General features: G+C 41.4%; 1 protein-coding gene across 1 annotated transcript in view; it reads right to left on the bottom strand.

The window, feature by feature from the left end:
* LOC115223865 (mitochondrial carrier homolog 2) overlaps window positions 1–16,879 on the bottom strand; it is a 41,055-nt gene that overhangs the window by 8,726 nt on the left and 15,450 nt on the right. The window contains exons 3-8 of the mRNA XM_029794564.2: window positions 15,088–15,194; window positions 13,808–13,930; window positions 8,729–8,786; window positions 4,598–4,649; window positions 3,155–3,214; window positions 1,618–1,711 (exon numbers count right to left, since the gene is read on the bottom strand). Coding sequence (XP_029650424.1) covers window positions 1,618–1,711; window positions 3,155–3,214; window positions 4,598–4,649; window positions 8,729–8,786; window positions 13,808–13,930; window positions 15,088–15,194 — 494 coding nt within the window. The remainder of the gene's footprint in view (window positions 1–1,617; window positions 1,712–3,154; window positions 3,215–4,597; window positions 4,650–8,728; window positions 8,787–13,807; window positions 13,931–15,087; window positions 15,195–16,879) is intronic.

The raw sequence follows: 16,879 nt of genomic DNA, 5'->3' as shown, positions 1-16,879 counted from the left end.
GCACAAGGCCAGAAATTTGGGAGAAGGGGATAAACAATGACATCAACTCCAGCAGCCAATTGGACCCGAAAGGATGAAAGGCAAATTCAAACCTGGCGGGATTTGAACTCAGAACACAAAGATGGCTGAAATGCCACTAAGCATTTGACCTGGCATGCTAATGATTCTGCCAGCTCATCACCTTATCATCATCATCATCATTTCACGTTCACTTTCCATGCTAGCATGGGTTGGACGGTTCAACTGGGGTCTGGGAGGCCAGAAGGCTGCACCAGGCCCAATCTGATCTGGCAGTGTTTCTACGGCTGGATGCCCTTCCTAACGCCAACCACTCCATGAGTGTAGTGGGTGCTTTTTACATGCCACCAGCACAGGTGCCAGACGGGGCTGGCAAATGGCCACAGTCGGATGGTGCTTTTTACGTACCACCAGCATTGGGACGTGCCATAATAATAATAATAATAATAATAATAATAATCTTTTCTATGCTAGGCATAAGGCCTGAAATTTTGGGGTAGGGGATCAATCGATTAGATTGACCCCAGTACGCAACTCAGGTGATTGCAGAGCAAACTTCTTAACCACACAACCACACCTGTACCTATAAGCAATTCAATTTCACTGCTTTAATTAATTATTCTTGCTGAAGAGCAACCTCAGGATGCTGAGCCTTTCAGGCAAGATGACAAAGGACCGAGATGCCTGACACCTTGCTGTACTCAAGAAGACCTGTACTCTGCAGCAGAAATATTAAGATCAGTCCCTCCGATGGTGCAAAGCACTCGTGGTGGTACCACGTAAAAGCACTTGTGCTGATCCACTTAAAAGTGCTTCTGCAGCGCCATGTAAAAGCATCCAGTACACTCTGTAAAGTGGTTGGCATTAGGAAGGACATCCAGCTGTAGAAAGGCAGTGAGTTGGCAGAAACGTTAGCATGCCGGGCGAAATGCTTAGTGGTATTTTGTCTGCTGTTACGTTCGGAGTTCAAATTCCACTGAGGTCGACTTTGCCTTTCATCTTTTCGGGGTCGATAAATTAAGTACCAGTTAAGCACTGGGGTCGATGTAATCGACTTAATCCCTTTGTCTGTCCTTGTTTGTCCCCTCTATGTTTAGCCCCTTGTGGACAATAAAGAAATAAGAAACCATGCCAAATCAGACTGGAGTCTGGTGGTGCAGCTCCCCAGCTTGCCACCTCTGATCAAACTGTCCAATCCATGCCAGCATGAACAATGGATGTTAAAATGATGCTGCAGATGCTGCTATTTGTCATAAAATATGATTATGTCAGAAAAATTAAAACCTGGTTTTTAAAATACAATTTTTTTTAAAGTGAGATTCTGAATATAAAATTCCCATTAGTTGCGTCATTAAATTTTAATTATTATATTTACAAAAATTAGTGAAAATAAATAAAAATGTGTAGAACATGATAGTGATGTCGCAGCATGGCCATGGTGCATTGACTGGAACTGGTAGTCAAATAATTACCAAATAATTACAAAAATCCCTCCTCACCCTTGAAATCAGATGGCTTAAAAAACAACAAATATACCCATAATAAAACTTGCTAAGAACATTCAAGTATTTTAATTAACCTCTCTTTAATGAGACTCACCTTGTCTTGGATGATATATTTGTTGAGGATGTATGTGAGGATACTAGTTGATGCCAGGTTGATTGAATCTCCTAGCAGTCGTGGTACAAGGCCACTGAAAAATGTGGAGTAAAAACAAAGTTAATTAGTGGAATTTCTAGGTTCAATTCTGGAATAGATTTTCCAGGAAATGTCAGAGTAAAGAGCAATACCGTAAATTCTCGAGTATAATCTGCATTTTTTTCCCCAAAATTTCAAGGTCAAAATCCCTAGTGCGTACTACATACGAGGTTAAAAATGAAAATTATTTTCTAAGCAATGTCCGAGTCTCTATTTGCTGTCCAGCAATGTTTATTCAGATGCATTTTGTGATGTCAGGTGCGAAAATACCTTAAGCTAAGCCTGAAAGCAATGAAGTCATAAAAGAATCATCCATGACTTGCAATAAGCAACGTTTATTAAACGTTATTACTATTATTACTGTTATTTCTTTACTTTCTGCAAACAAAATGCACAAAAAAGCTACACATTTGCATTATGTTCATCATCCTCATCATCGTTTAACGTCCGTTCTCCATGCTAGCATGGGTTGGACGGTTCGACCGGGGATCTGGGAAGCCAGAAGGCTGCACCAGGCTCCAGTCTTATCTGGCAATGTTTCTACAGCTGGATGCCCTTCCTAACGCCAATAATGTTATATATACAATAATAATAAAGGACGTTACCATATACATTTTTACAAACCAAGCACGTTATATAGATCTCCTTGACTCAAGTTAGAGAAGGGGTGCGTATTATACACAAGGTTTAGGTTTTTCAGTGGAACAGCCCCCTAAAAATCCCCTGCATATTATACTCAAGGGCGGACTATACTCGAGGATTTACGGTATATAGATAGGTATACAATAATAATAAAGGACGTTACTGCATACATTTTTACAAACCAAGCACGTTATGTAGACCTCCTTGACTCAAGTTAGAGAAGGGGTGCGTATTATACACAAGGTTTAGGTTTTTCAGTTGAACAGCCCCCTAAAAATCCCCTGCATATTATACCCAAGGGCGGACTATACTCGAGGATTTACGGTATATAGATAGGTATACAATAATAATAAAGGACGTTACTGCATACATTTTTACAAACCAAGCACGTTATATAGACCTCCTTGACTCAAGTTAGAGAAGTTGAACAGCCCCCTAAAAATCCCCTGCGTATTATACCCAAGGGCGGACTATACTTGAGGATTTACGGTATATAGATAGGTATACAATAATAATAAAGGATGTTACTGCATACATTTTTACAAACCAAGCACGTTATATAGACCTCCTTGACTCAAGTTAGAGAAGTTGAACAGCCTCCTAAAAATCCCCTGCATATTATACCCAAGGGCGGACTATACTCGAGGATTTACGGTATATAGATAGGTATACAATAATAATAAAGGACGTTATTATACACAAGGTTTAGGTTTTTCAGTGGAACAGCCCCCTAAAAATCCCCTGTGTATTATACTCAAGGGCGGACTATACTCGAGGATTTATGGCAATTACTTACCCAAAGAAACCTGAAGGGCCGTCAACTTTTATGATCTCCATTGCTGCAGATATTATTCCACTGAAAAATCAAACAGGTACAGGGTTAGATATAGGTATTGGGGTAAAGCAAGTATTAATATTTGTTAAAAAAAAAAAGAACAGGCCAATTAATTACGAAACAGAACAGTGAAATTAATAATTATAATCCTTTCCACTATAGGGCGCAAGGCCTGAAATTTGGGAAGAGGGTTAGTTGATTTCATCGACCCCAGTGTTTCATTAATACTTAATTTATCAATCCCGAAAGGATGAAAGTCAAAGTCAACCTCGGTGGAATTTGAACTCAGAATGTAAAGACAGAATGTAAATGTGGTTGGGAAGCAAGCTTTTTATCACACAGCCAGACCTGCATATATTGAATATTGAGTATTCAGTATTCAGTATTTTAATGGTATTTATTTTATTGAGTGTGTAAAGGTGAATGATAATGATGACAACAACAACTTGTCGTCATCATTGTTCGACCGTGGTCGAGGCAATGGAATTTACTGTGTTACGCTAGACTTCACGGTCCATCATAGCATTACGGAGGTCCTGTTGCTGGATGCCTGTATCCCTGGAGATTACATCAGGGTAGGAGAGTGTGTGCCCTCTAGTATCGCGAGCAGATGGCTTCCACTAGGGTGGAGGCGCAATGGCCCAGTGGTTAGGGCAGTGGACTCGCGGTCATAAGAACGTGGTTTCAATTCCCAGACTGGGCATTGTGAGTGTTTATTGAGCAAAGACACCTAAGTTCCATGAGACTCTGGCAGGGAGGGGTGGTGAACCCTGCTGTACTCTTTCACCACAACTTTCTCTCACTCTTTCTGCCTACTTCTTTCACAAAGCAGAGGAACCATGGTGTAACCCACTATGGTGTGGTAAACTTTCAGACCCTAGTCTAGATTGCGAATCCTCTGTACCCCAGGATGGTTCAGCTCTCCACCCGTTAAAAGCCACCATTTACGGAATGAGGATAACAATGTAGCTTTCGCGCCCGTGCAACCACCAGTCTATCGCGTGTGGTGGGTGGATCTTCAAGTTGCCGCATTCATTCTTAGTAGCTTAGAGTAGGCTCGAATTAGGGATTATTCTTTGTGGCTGATGGTGTGAGTCCTGATTGGAAGAAGAAGAAGAATAGAGAAGGAGAAGAAGAAAGGAGAAGGAGAAGAAGAGAGGAGGAGAAGGAGAAAAAGAAGAAGAAAAAGAAGAAGAAGAATAGAGGAGAAGAAGAAAGGAGGAGAAGAGAGAAGGAGAAGAAGAAGAAGAAAGGAGAAGAAGAAGAAAAGAAGAAGAAGAAGAAGAAGAAGACGACGACGACAACTAGAGTTGAACTCAGAACAAAGAGGCAATGATCTAGATGCAGAAGCAGTAACACTGCCACAACCACCAACAACAAACATTTACCATTTACATCTCTTACCTGTATTCTTTTTCTCTGCCAACAAACTGAGCCATGTTTCTAGCCATTATCACTAGAATTGGAAAAGAAAAAGAGTTAAAATATTTTCATGTTGTTTTTGGTAAAAATAAACAAGATTTTGGGAGGGGAATTAATCACCAAAATGACAAAGTTCTTTGAGTATTATTGGATTAGTCATCGCAGCAGGTGCCAGTTCCTTCTATCAAAGGATTACATTTAGTGTGATTTCTTCAAGGGTCCTGAATATTCTTTAAAACAGCACAGCTCCCAAGACTTTAGGAAACATTTTTTCACGCTAAGAGTTGCTGAAGCATGGAACAAACTGCCGGCATCAGTTGTTAGTTGTCGGAGCACTGCATCCTTCAAAACTTCCATGCTTCCTGAGATTTGCCAACACTACACCTGGTTTTCTCTCTTCCATACACATGCAAGCATGTATCTGACTCATACACTGTTCACTTTCCAGACATTTGTACATTACTGCATATACTTTATACGCACTTTTGCCAAGTTGTGGTGCACCTGAGCACTGTATACAATAATTTCATTATTATTATTATAAACCCTTTAGCATTCAGATTGTTCTGTCAAATTTAAAGCTTATTTATTCACAGTTTCGAATTAATCCTGCATTATATCATAGCTTTCAGATTTTGAAGATGTGGTTGTTTAATTTTAGAATGACATTGTAGGGTAGGTGTAAGAGGCCAAATCTTGCCAGTTTGAACAAAAAACAAATACAATATTTGTGCCAGATATAGTCAGTTTAAATGCTAAAGGGTTAAGCTACATAACAAACACTGTCGTGTGATCTTCGATGCATTCTATGGTTTGTCACATCCAAATCCTACACATAAGTTGAAGCTGATATCAACATGGATTAGACTGATAAAGGCACTTGGGAGTGAGGTTAGGATGTGGACAGCACATGAGAAAGTAAAGGTACACTGTCATATGAAATCACTGCTTGACACTACAACAAACAATCTTGGACACCTTTTTGAATTTCATATGTTGAACGCTTGTGAACATGCTTACAAAATCAAAAACAAACATGAGCAAGTTACAAGCTGTAGTGTGTGTGTTGGTGACTAAATATTTACCAATAAAATGAATAAACTTCTTTCGGTTATGGTTTCAGATGTTTGTGTATATATCATCATCATTTAACGTCTGCTTTCCATGCTGGCATGGGTTGGACGGTTCAACTGGAGTCTGGGAAGCCAGAAGGCTGCACCAGGCCCAGTCTGATCTGGCAGTGTTTCTACAGCTGGATGCCCTTCCTAACACCAACCACTCCGTGAGTGTAGTGGGTGCTTTTTACGTGCCACCGGCACAAGTGCCAGATGAGGCTGGCAACAGACACGATCGGATGGTGCTTTTTACGTGTCACTGGCACAAGTGCCAGATGAGGCTGGCAACAGACACGATCGGATGGTGCTTTTTATGTACCACCGGCACAGGTGCCAGATGAGGCTGGCAACAGACACGATCGGATGGTGCTTTTTACGTGCCACCGGCACAAGTGCCAGATGAGGCTGGCAACAGACACGATCGGATGGTGCTTTTTATGTACCACCGGCACAGGTGCCAGATGAGGCTGGCAACAGACACGATCGGATGGTGCTTTTTACGTGCCACCGGCACAAGTGCCAGATGAGGCTGGCAACAGACACGATCGGATGGTGCTTTTTATGTACCACCGGCACAGGTGCCAGATGAGGCTGGCAACAGACACGATCGGATGGTGCTTTTTACGTGCCACCGGCACAGTGCCAGATGAGGCTGGCAACAGACACGATCGGATGGTGCTTTTTATGTACCACCGGCACAAGTGCCAGATGAGGCTGGCAACGGACACGATCGGATGGTGCTTTTTATGTACCACCGGCACAAGTGCCAGATGAGGCTGGCAACAGACACGATCGGATGGTGCTTTTTATGTACCACCGGCACAAGTGCCAGATGAGGCTGGCAACAGACACGATCGGATGGTGCTTTTTATGTACCACCGGCACAGGTGCCAGATGAGGCTGGCAACAGACACGATCGGATGGTGCTTTTTATGTACCACCGGCACAGGTGCCAGATGAGGCTGGCAACAGACACGATCGGATGGTGCTTTTTATGTACCACCGGCACAAGTGCCAGATGAGGCTGGCAACAGACACGATCGGATGGTGCTTTTTATGTACCACCGGCACAAGTGCCAGATGAGGCTGGCAACAGACACGATCGGATGGTGCTTTTTATGTACCACCGGCACAGGTGCCAGATGAGGCTGGCAACAGACACGATCGGATGGTGCTTTTTACGTGCCACCGGCACAGTGCCAGATGAGGCTGGCAACAGACACGATCGGATGGTGCTTTTTATGTACCACCGGCACAAGTGCCAGATGAGGCTGGCAACAGACACGATCGGATGGTGCTTTTTATGTACCACCGGCACAGGTGCCAGATGAGGCTGGCAACAGACACGATCGGATGGTGCTTTTTATGTACCACCGGCACAGGTGCCAGATGAGGCTGGCAACAGACACGATCGGATGGTGCTTTTTATGTACCACCGGCACAAGTGCCAGATGAGGCTGGCAACAGACACGATCGGATGGTGCTTTTTATGTACCACCGGCACAAGTGCCAGATGAGGCTGGCAACAGACACGATCGGATGGTGCTTTTTATGTACCACCGGCACAAGTGCCAGATGAGGCTGGCAACAGACACGATCGGATGGTGCTTTTTATGTACCACCGGCACAGGTGCCAGATGAGGCTGGCAACAGACACGATCGGATGGTGCTTTTTACGTGCCACCGGCACAAGTGCCAGATGAGGCTGGCAACAGACACGATCGGATGGTGCTTTTTATGTACTACCGGCACAGGTGCCAGATGAGGCTGGCAACAGACACGATCGGATGGTGCTTTTTATGTACCACCGGCACAAGTGCCAGATGAGGCTGGCAACAGACACGATCGGATGGTGCTTTTTATGTACCACCGGCACAAGTGCCAGATGAGGCTGGCAACAGACACGATCGGATGGTGCTTTTTATGTACCACCGGCACAGGTGCCAGATGAGGCTGGCAACAGACACGATCGGATGGTGCTTTTTATGTACTACCGGCACAGGTGCCAGATGAGGCTGGCAACAGACACGATCGGATGGCGCTTTTTATGTACCACCGGCACAGGTGCCAGATGAGGCTGGCAACAGACACGATTGGATGGTGCTTTTTATGTACCACCGGCACAGGTGCCAGATGAGGCTGGCAACAGACACGATCGGATGGTGCTTTTTATGTACCACCGGCACAGGTGCCAGATGAGGCTGGCAACAGACACGATCGGATGGTGCTTTTTATGTACCACCGGCACAGGTGCCAGATGAGGCTGGCAACAGACACGATCGGATGGCGCTTTTTATGTACCACCGGCACAGGTGCCAGATGAGGCTGGCAACAGACACGATCGGATGGTGCTTTTTATGTACCACCGGCACAAGTGCCAGATGAGGCTGGCAACAGACACGATCGGATGGTGCTTTTTACGTACCACCGGCACAGGTGCCAGATGAGGCTGGCAACAGACACGATCGGATGGTGCTTTTTACGTGTCACCGGCACGGAGGCCAGTCAGAGCGGCGCTGGCAACGGCCACGTTCAGATGGTCCTCTTACATGCCACCAACAGAACCACTGTAGATATGTGGACAATATTCCAATGAGGGTGCTATGTAAGCTTTTAAGGGGATGGAACCAAATGATCAATTCTTGGAAGTTTACAAATATTAGATAATAAGGAATAGTACAAGTTACTTTTAGTAATTATTATATTAGTGACTGGCAACAGGAAGGGCATCTGGCCATAGAGAAATCCGCCACAATGAATTCCATCTGACCCATGCAAGAATGGAAAAATGGACATTAAATGATGATGGCAGTGGTAGTAATGATGGTGGTGGTTGTGATGATGGTGGTGGTGGTTGTGATGATGGTGGTGGTTGTTGTGATGATGGTGATGATGATGATGTTGAAATCAATATTTGATTCCAAATTTTGCAGAGTTTCTTGAAATGAAGATCTGCACAGACAAATACGTTTTGTGATGAAAATAAGAGAATGTTTACCTTGAAGTGGGTGTGTAGCAATTATAGCAACAGACCTGGCCACTAACTGCTTGGAGATCTGAGGAGGGAGAGAGAAGAAAAGGAAATATAACACATTGACATCCAAAAAGACATAATTCTGTGTTGAATATGAGGAAACAAACAGGTGAAAGACTAGAGAGGAAGAATTTAGAGCAAGACTAGTAAAAAAGAATTGGCCAAAATAGGCAATATTTAGTGGTGGTGGTCATAGCATGGGGGGGGGGGGTTTAGAATAATTGGTCAACATCTACGATGCAAAACAAATTTTGAAAGCAAGTTTTTGTAGGATTGAAACACAAACCACATGGTTCTGGGCTCAATCCCACTGCATGGTACCTTGGGCAAGTGTCTTCTACTATAACCCTGGGCCAACCGACCAACCAATGCCTTGTAAGGGAATTTGGCAGGTGGAATCCAAAAGAAGTCTGCTGTCATATGAGGATGATTGGCCTCAAGAGTGAGACTAGTAAAAAAAGAATTAGCCAAAATAGGCAATATTTAGTGGCGGTGGTCATAGCATGGGCGGGGGAAGTAATTGGTCAACATATATACAATGCAAAACAAATTTTGAAAGCAAGTTTTTGTAGGATTGGAACACAAACCACATGGTTCTGGGTTCAATCCCACTGCATGGCACTTTGGGCATGTGTCTTCTGCTATAACTCTGGGCCAACCAATGCCTTGTAAGTGGATTTGGCAGGTGGAATCCAAAAGAAGTCTGCTGTCATATGAGGATGAATGGCCCCAAGAAGACTTGTTCTAGACGGTAGATGTGTTATTGTTGCTCTCCTTGGTGAGGCTGATTGGCCTGGAAGAGTCCTGGGCCAGTGTCACACAAAAAGCACTTGTGCCAGTGCCACGTGTTAACACTTGTGCAGTGCCGCATTAAAAGCACCTAGCGCATACCGTAAAGTGGTTGGCACTAGGAAGGGCATCCAGCCGTAGAAACTAATCCAAAACAGACTGGAAGCTGGTGCAGCTCTCAAGTTTGCCAGCTCCAGTTAAGCTGTCCAACCCATGCCAGCATGGAAAACAGACATTAACCCTTTCGTGACCAACCCGGCTGAAACCAGCTCTGGCTCTGAGTACAAATGTCTTGTTTTCATAAGTTTTGAATTAAAATCTTCCACCAAACCTTAGTCACAGTTTATGTTCCTAACCCTAGCTGAATGGTAACTATGTTATTTTACTAAATTCTTTGTTACATTTAAAGTTATTGAAAGAAACACAGAGCATCGCAAAATAAATACAGTAACGAAAGGGTTAAGCAGTGTGATTAAATTGACCCTTTTGTTAAAACCCTGCTGAAACCAGCTCTGGCTCTGAGTACAAATGTCTTATTTTCATAAGTTCTGAATTTAAATCTTCCACCAAACCTTAGTTACAATTTATATTCCTAACACTAGCTGAATGGTAACTAAGTTATTTTACTAAATTCTTTGTTATATTTCATGTAATTGAAAGAAACACAGAGTCTCTAAACAGAAACATGGTAACAAAAGTGTTAAAACAGATGTAAAAATGAATGATACATAAGTATCAAGACACCTTGGGCCACTGCTAGTTCTTCCTGTCTTAACCATTTTGATACCAACCCACCTGAAACCACCTCTGGCTCTGTAGTACAAATGTCTTGTTTCCAAAAGTTCTGAATTAAAATCTTCCACCAAACCTTAGTCACAATTTATATTCCTAACACTAGCTGAATGGTAACTATGTTATTTTACTAAATTCTTTGTTATATTTAAAGTTATTGAAAGAAACACAGAGCATCTCAAAATAAATATAGTAACGAAAGGGTTAAAGGACGATGATGATGATATATACGTATATATGTTTAAGTGTCTGAGTATATGTATGTTTGTGTTTCCTTGTCTTGACTTCATGTGATAGTTACAGATGAGTGTCACATTTAATAATACGAAGGAATCAAGTACTTAACAGTCTGTGTTTGTTGCTGTTTAACCCCAGGTCAATCTTGATTGAACAGACCCATGATCAAAGGTAGCCAGGTCATGACCATCCCTGCTTATTTTCAGCAACAAAGTACTCTGGGTTACATTATTCATTTGTGTCCTTTTTTTCTTTTTAAGAAACTGGAGTGTAGTTTGAAGGAAATTTAGCTGTTATTTCTAGCAAATCAAGTGGGACAACTGAATAGAGGCTCCCTCATTGGCTTGGTCAGTTCTTACAAAACACTTCCTGGAGTTGGTGCTATGTTCAGTTTTATGCATTGTTGAGTCACAATACTCAAATATATGCCAGGAACAAGTTTCATTTAGCACCGTCTACCAACAGGGGTTGGTAAATAATGGGTTAAATCAGTGGTTTGCAACTGGGGTCCGTAAAAGATTTTTGGGGTCCAGACACTCAAAATAGTACATTAGGTCCACAGTAATATTTTAAGGGCTCCTGAAAAAATTTTGCTTTAGATGTATAGGTATATATTGCAAGAAACAGGAAGGTTTCTTTCTCTAACATCTTACATAAACCAAACTACACAAGTTAATGTGTGAAAGACAAAATAGGAATATTGTTATATTTCAGAATGGTCATATTGCCAGTTTAGCCAATAAAAACACACGCACTATATATTTGATGTTATTTTGCTTCAGTGATATTTATTTCGGCCAGAGTTCTTTCGTCACACTCCTGTGACCGCATCAGTGGTCCTTTGTTTTATTGGCTAAACTGGCAATATGACCATTCCGAAATATAACAATATCTGTTTCAACACACGACTTCACATAAAAAATCTTGCACAACAAATATTTAAACGTACAAAATAGGAATTTTGAAAGAAATTTCTATAAAACTAGTTTTTAAACATTGAATGACAATGGGGGGGTCCACCAGAATAAAATAAGATTCTAAGGGATCCATAGGTAAAAAATGGTTGAGAACCCTGGATTAAATTATTATTTTCTTCTGAAGATCTGGTATTTCAAGGTGATTGTGTAACTGTCTGCCTCATGGTTACTGTATATTTTACTGGTATTTGCCAGAGTCAGACCAGTCCTGACTGAACAGACATATGATCAAAGATGCTCCAGAAATGGCCATTCGATCTATTGGGTTGTCCGGAAAGTTCATGCCGATTTATAGTAGCTTACCTTTCGACTTATTTTAGAACATGGTCGAGTCCATAAAATAGGATTTGACTACACCCCCATTTAGAGCATAGTTTAAGCTATCTTTTTGTAGAAGAAGATTTATGTTCCTATAACCTGTGTTAATTCTGTAACCCTTTAAAATGGAAGATAAGAAAGTTCATTTTCGGCACTTCATGCTTTGGGAACCAGACAAAAATTGCTGCAGCTCGGCTGGGATGTGTTACTCCACCCTCCATATTCACCAGATATTGCTCCTTTGGATTTCCACTTATTCAGGTCTCTGCAGAATAGTCTTAATGGTAAAAATTTCAATTCCTTGGATGACGTAAAAAAGGTACCTTGATGAATTCTTTGCCATAGAACCACCTCAATTCTGGGAAGAGTGTATTTTCAAGTTAAAGGAAAGATGGAGACGCATTGTGCAACAAAATGGTTCATATTTGGTTGATTAAAAACGTAATGGCAAGTATTTATTGAACTTTTTTTTTCCTTTATAAATCGGCACGGACTTTCTGGACAACCCAATATTTGTATATCAGAGACTATACTGACCAATGTGTCTGTTTATAAGACATTGGTGAGCGATTTAGCTTCAGTTTTGTGTGTGTGTGTGTATGTGTTTAGGCACATCTGTACTTAGATGTAAGTGTAGGTGTGTTGAAATATGTACCTGAATGTATATATTTATGTAAAAGAGTGTGTGTGTGTGTGTTTAACTTTGAAGCATTTAACCCTTTCGATACCAACCCGCTGAAACCGCCTCTGGCTCTGTAGTACAAATGTTCCGTTTTCATAAATTTTGAATTAAATTCTTCCATCAAACTTTAGTCACGATTTATGCTCTTAACCCTAGCATAATGGTAACTAAATTATTTTACTAAATTCTTTGTTATTTTAAAATTAATTGAAAGAAACACAGAGCATCTCAAAATATGGAAGCACTCCGTCGGTTACGACGATGAGGGTTCTGGCTGATCCAATCAACGGAACAGCCTGCTCGTGAAATTAACGTGTAAGTGGCTGAGCACTCCACAGACACGTGTACCCTTAACGTAGTTCTCGGGGATATTCAGCGTGACACAGAGAGTGACAAGGCCGGCCCTTTGAAATACAGGTACAACAGAAACAGGAAGTAAGAGTGAGAGAAAGTTGTGGCGAAAGAGTACAGCAGGGATCACCACCATCCCCTGCCGGAGCCTCGTGGAGCTTTAGGTGTTTTCGCTCAATAAACACTCACAACACCTGGTCTGGGAATCGAAACTGTGATCCTACAAATTCAAGTCCACTGCCTTAACCACTTGGCCATTGCACCTCCACACACACACACACACGTATATATATATATATATATATGTGTATGTGTGTGTGTGTATAAAAAGCAAAAATGTTAGTTCTTAAATCTCTCTAGGAGATCAATGAAGTAGATGTACTGACAAGTAATATTTGTAGACACTTTAACATGGCTGTCCATTCAAGCAGACTATACTGCAATTTTTTAATCTCAAGAGGACATCTCCTCTAGCTGGTTAACAATGCACAGCTGTATCTGGTAAAGTCGATTACATTGACCCCAGTACGCAACTGATACATTATTTTATCAACCCTTAAAAGAAGTTGTCACAGTTCTAGGACAACACTCTTCACCCTATGAGATGACATCTGGTGTGCCACAGGGATCTCGTGGAGCCTCGTGGAGCTTTAGGTGTTTTCGCTCAATAAACAGAACGCCTGGTCTGGGAATCGAAATCGCGATCCTACGACCGCGAGTCAGCTGCCCTAACCACTGGGCCATTGCACCTCCACATCTCAAAATAAATACGGTAACAAAAGGGTTAAACCACATCTGGCATTACATCTGACAGAGAAATCTGAATGTTAAAGGTTTAAGTGAATCCCTCCTGCTAGTCATACCCACTCCGATATAAAAAAGTTAGGGACAACTTACAATTTTTGATAATTTCTTCAATGTAATAACAACATCAGCATCATCTTCCTGGTTTGGGTCAGCCAAAATCTCTTCATCAGATTCATCACCGTTCACATCAGTATCCTCATCCGTCTTTAGGGACTGTGCAACACAAAGAGATAGAGGTACATAGCTAGGGGTTACTACTGAGAGAGAGAGAGAGAGAGAGAGAGAAAGAGAGAAGGATGAGTGTAATTTAGCTGCTATTTCTAGCATATTGGCAATGTCATTGAAGTTCCAGGGTTGATATGGTAGCTTAATGTTTAAATGGTGACTTTGTTGAGAAGTTTATATATATATAATGGCTGTAAATAGATACAGAACAGAGAGAATGGTTAGACATATAATGTGGAGAAGTAGTACCCAGTTAGTGGTATCATGTGTGAATGTAGTTGTGGAAATAGGTAATATAATAATAATAATAATAATAGTCTTGGTATAAAAGATGGGCTACAGCAAATATTCTGCTCAATACCACAGATTTGCTTGTCAGTTGTTTGACCTTAACCAGTTGAGCATGTCCCTTAGTGGCTGACGATATGTGCATCTCTGATCACGAGAAGAAGTAGTGGGGGAGCATCATAGCCATGTGTTGAGAGGGATTCTTTGGGGTTTGAATGATTTACCTCTGGAAACATGGGTGTTTCATTCAACATCCTTAAACAACCCTTATTCAGGGACCTTTTGAGCAGGATGGATTACCTGACCAGAAGAAAATTCTAACTGGGCCCCACCTGCAAGGTCATGTGCTGTTTATCTTGATATGAAATCACCATGTCGCGCACATATGGTTGTGATGCATGTGCCTGGTGTACCCTTATCAGACGGGTAGTCATGATGGGTATACTGGGCTTCGTATATTTTACCCCAGTGTCACTTTGATGGCATGCACTGCTCTCTCACTCAACAACAACAACAATATTAATAATAATAATGATGATGATGATTTCAAATTTTGGCACAAGGCCAGCAAGTTAGGGGCAAGGGGTCAGTTGATTATACTGACTCCAGTGTTCAACTGGTACTTACTTTTATCAACCCCAAAAGGATGCAAGGTAAAGTTGACCTTGGCAGAATTTGAACTCAGAAAGGATGAAAGGTAAAGTCGACCTCTGCGGAATTTGAACTCAGAACATAGCGGCTGACGAAAATACTGCTAAGCATTTCACTCGGCGTGCTAACGATTCTGCCAGCTCGCCGTCTTTTATCAGCATGTTACTTTAATAATAATAATAATAAAAACACTGATAAAAACTTACCAAAAGGATTTTATTTTGGATAATACTTCCAGCAGCTCCAGCCAACACCTTTGGAACCAATCCTTTGTAAAGCCCAAAGAAGCCATCTACATGGTAGATATGTCCAACTGGGAAATAAATTGGATACAATTTCAATAGTTAAATAGGAGAAAGAATAATAATAATAATAATAATAAACATTGTGTACAGTGCTCAGGTGCACTACAACTCATCTAAAGTGCATATATAATCAGGTGTAGTTTCGACGGATTTCGGAAAGCATGAGGGCCTTAAAGGATGCAGTGTCATGGCAGTCAACAACTGACGCAGGCAGTTTATTCCATGCTTCAGCAACTCTGAGCATGAAAAAATGTTTCCGAAAGTCATGGGAGCTGTGTTGTTTTCTGACTTTGTAGGCATGTCCACGTGTGTTGGACACATGGAGATCAAAAAGGTGTTCAGTGTTGTTGTTGGTGAGGTGGTTGACAACTTTGTGGGCGTTTACCAAGTCCGTCGCCAGAGCTTCAGTGGATCCATGCCCAGGGAAACAAGGCGCTCAGAGTATGGTAGGTGTCTGATGGAGGGTATGCGTTTGGTGGCACGTCTCTGAACAGATTCCAGGAGGTCAATGTTCTGAGCAAGATAGGGGTTCCAAACTGATGATGCGAATTCCAACAAATCTAAATATATCCAGATATGGAATCAAAGGAAATCAATAGTTTTGTTGTTAGTAGCAAATCTAATGGGAGATAACTCCTCATGTACAGGGTGGGTCAAAGGTCATGCACAAAGTAAATTCAATACACTCCAGAATTGTTAAAATAACAAGTTTCAATTTTTCTTAAATTGTATAAAATAAAATATAAGGATCTTTCCGGTTTGAATGGCAGTTTTTTCTAGCGGTGTCACATGAAATTGTCACCCATAATTATGACCCTAGTATCGATCTATTGCATTTCAATCTGTTTTAGGGTTAGGGGGAAGGGTATCCTTTTTTCTTAAGAAATGTAAATAAACCCAATCTGTTTCTTAAACGAGGGACATATTCATACAGCACAGAATGTTTTCACCTCAATAGACGTCATTGATTGGTTGAAATTGCAGAAATTGAAGAAAAAAACAACAACAAATATCTTACAAATTATAGAATTTTCTCAATAAAGCCAAGAGAAAAAGATGTTTTATAAACACATTCTACCAGTATACAAAGTTTAAAAGTGTTTAGTCACGTGGAAATTATGTTAAAAAACTGCCGTTCAAACCGAAAAGATCCAAATATAATTATGAATACATACACACACTTGCACATGATGAACAAAATAATAATAATAATAATAATGATGACAACAACAACAACAAAAATACCTGGTGCAGTACCAGGCACTAGCTCTCATGGCTTTTGATCTAAACTGATTGAGGTGTTATTATCATTGTACATGTTTGATTCTGGTATAAAAGATGGGCTGCAGCAATTCTGCTTAATATCACAGGGACCTTTTGAGCAAGATGAGCTACTCAACCTGAAGAAAATTCTAACTGGGCCCCCACCTGCAAGGTCATGCACTGTTTATCTTCATATGAGATCACCATGTCATGCACATATGGTTGTGATGCATGTGCCTGGTTATACTTTTATCAGGTGGGTAGTCATGATGGGGTATATTGGGCTTCATATATTTGCACCCCAGTGTCACTTTGATGGCATATGCTGCTCTCTCACTCAATAATAATAATATATATATGATGAAATTATTGTATACAGTGCTCAGGTGCACCACAACTTGTCAGAAAGTGCGTATAAAGTATATGCAGT

The sequence above is a fragment of the Octopus sinensis genome, linkage group LG24 (genome assembly GCF_006345805.1).
Source record: "Octopus sinensis linkage group LG24, ASM634580v1, whole genome shotgun sequence".
Taxonomy (NCBI): domain Eukaryota; kingdom Metazoa; phylum Mollusca; class Cephalopoda; order Octopoda; family Octopodidae; genus Octopus; species Octopus sinensis.
Note: the sequence above shows the minus strand (reverse complement) of the source record. Positions and strands in the feature narration are given on the sequence as shown.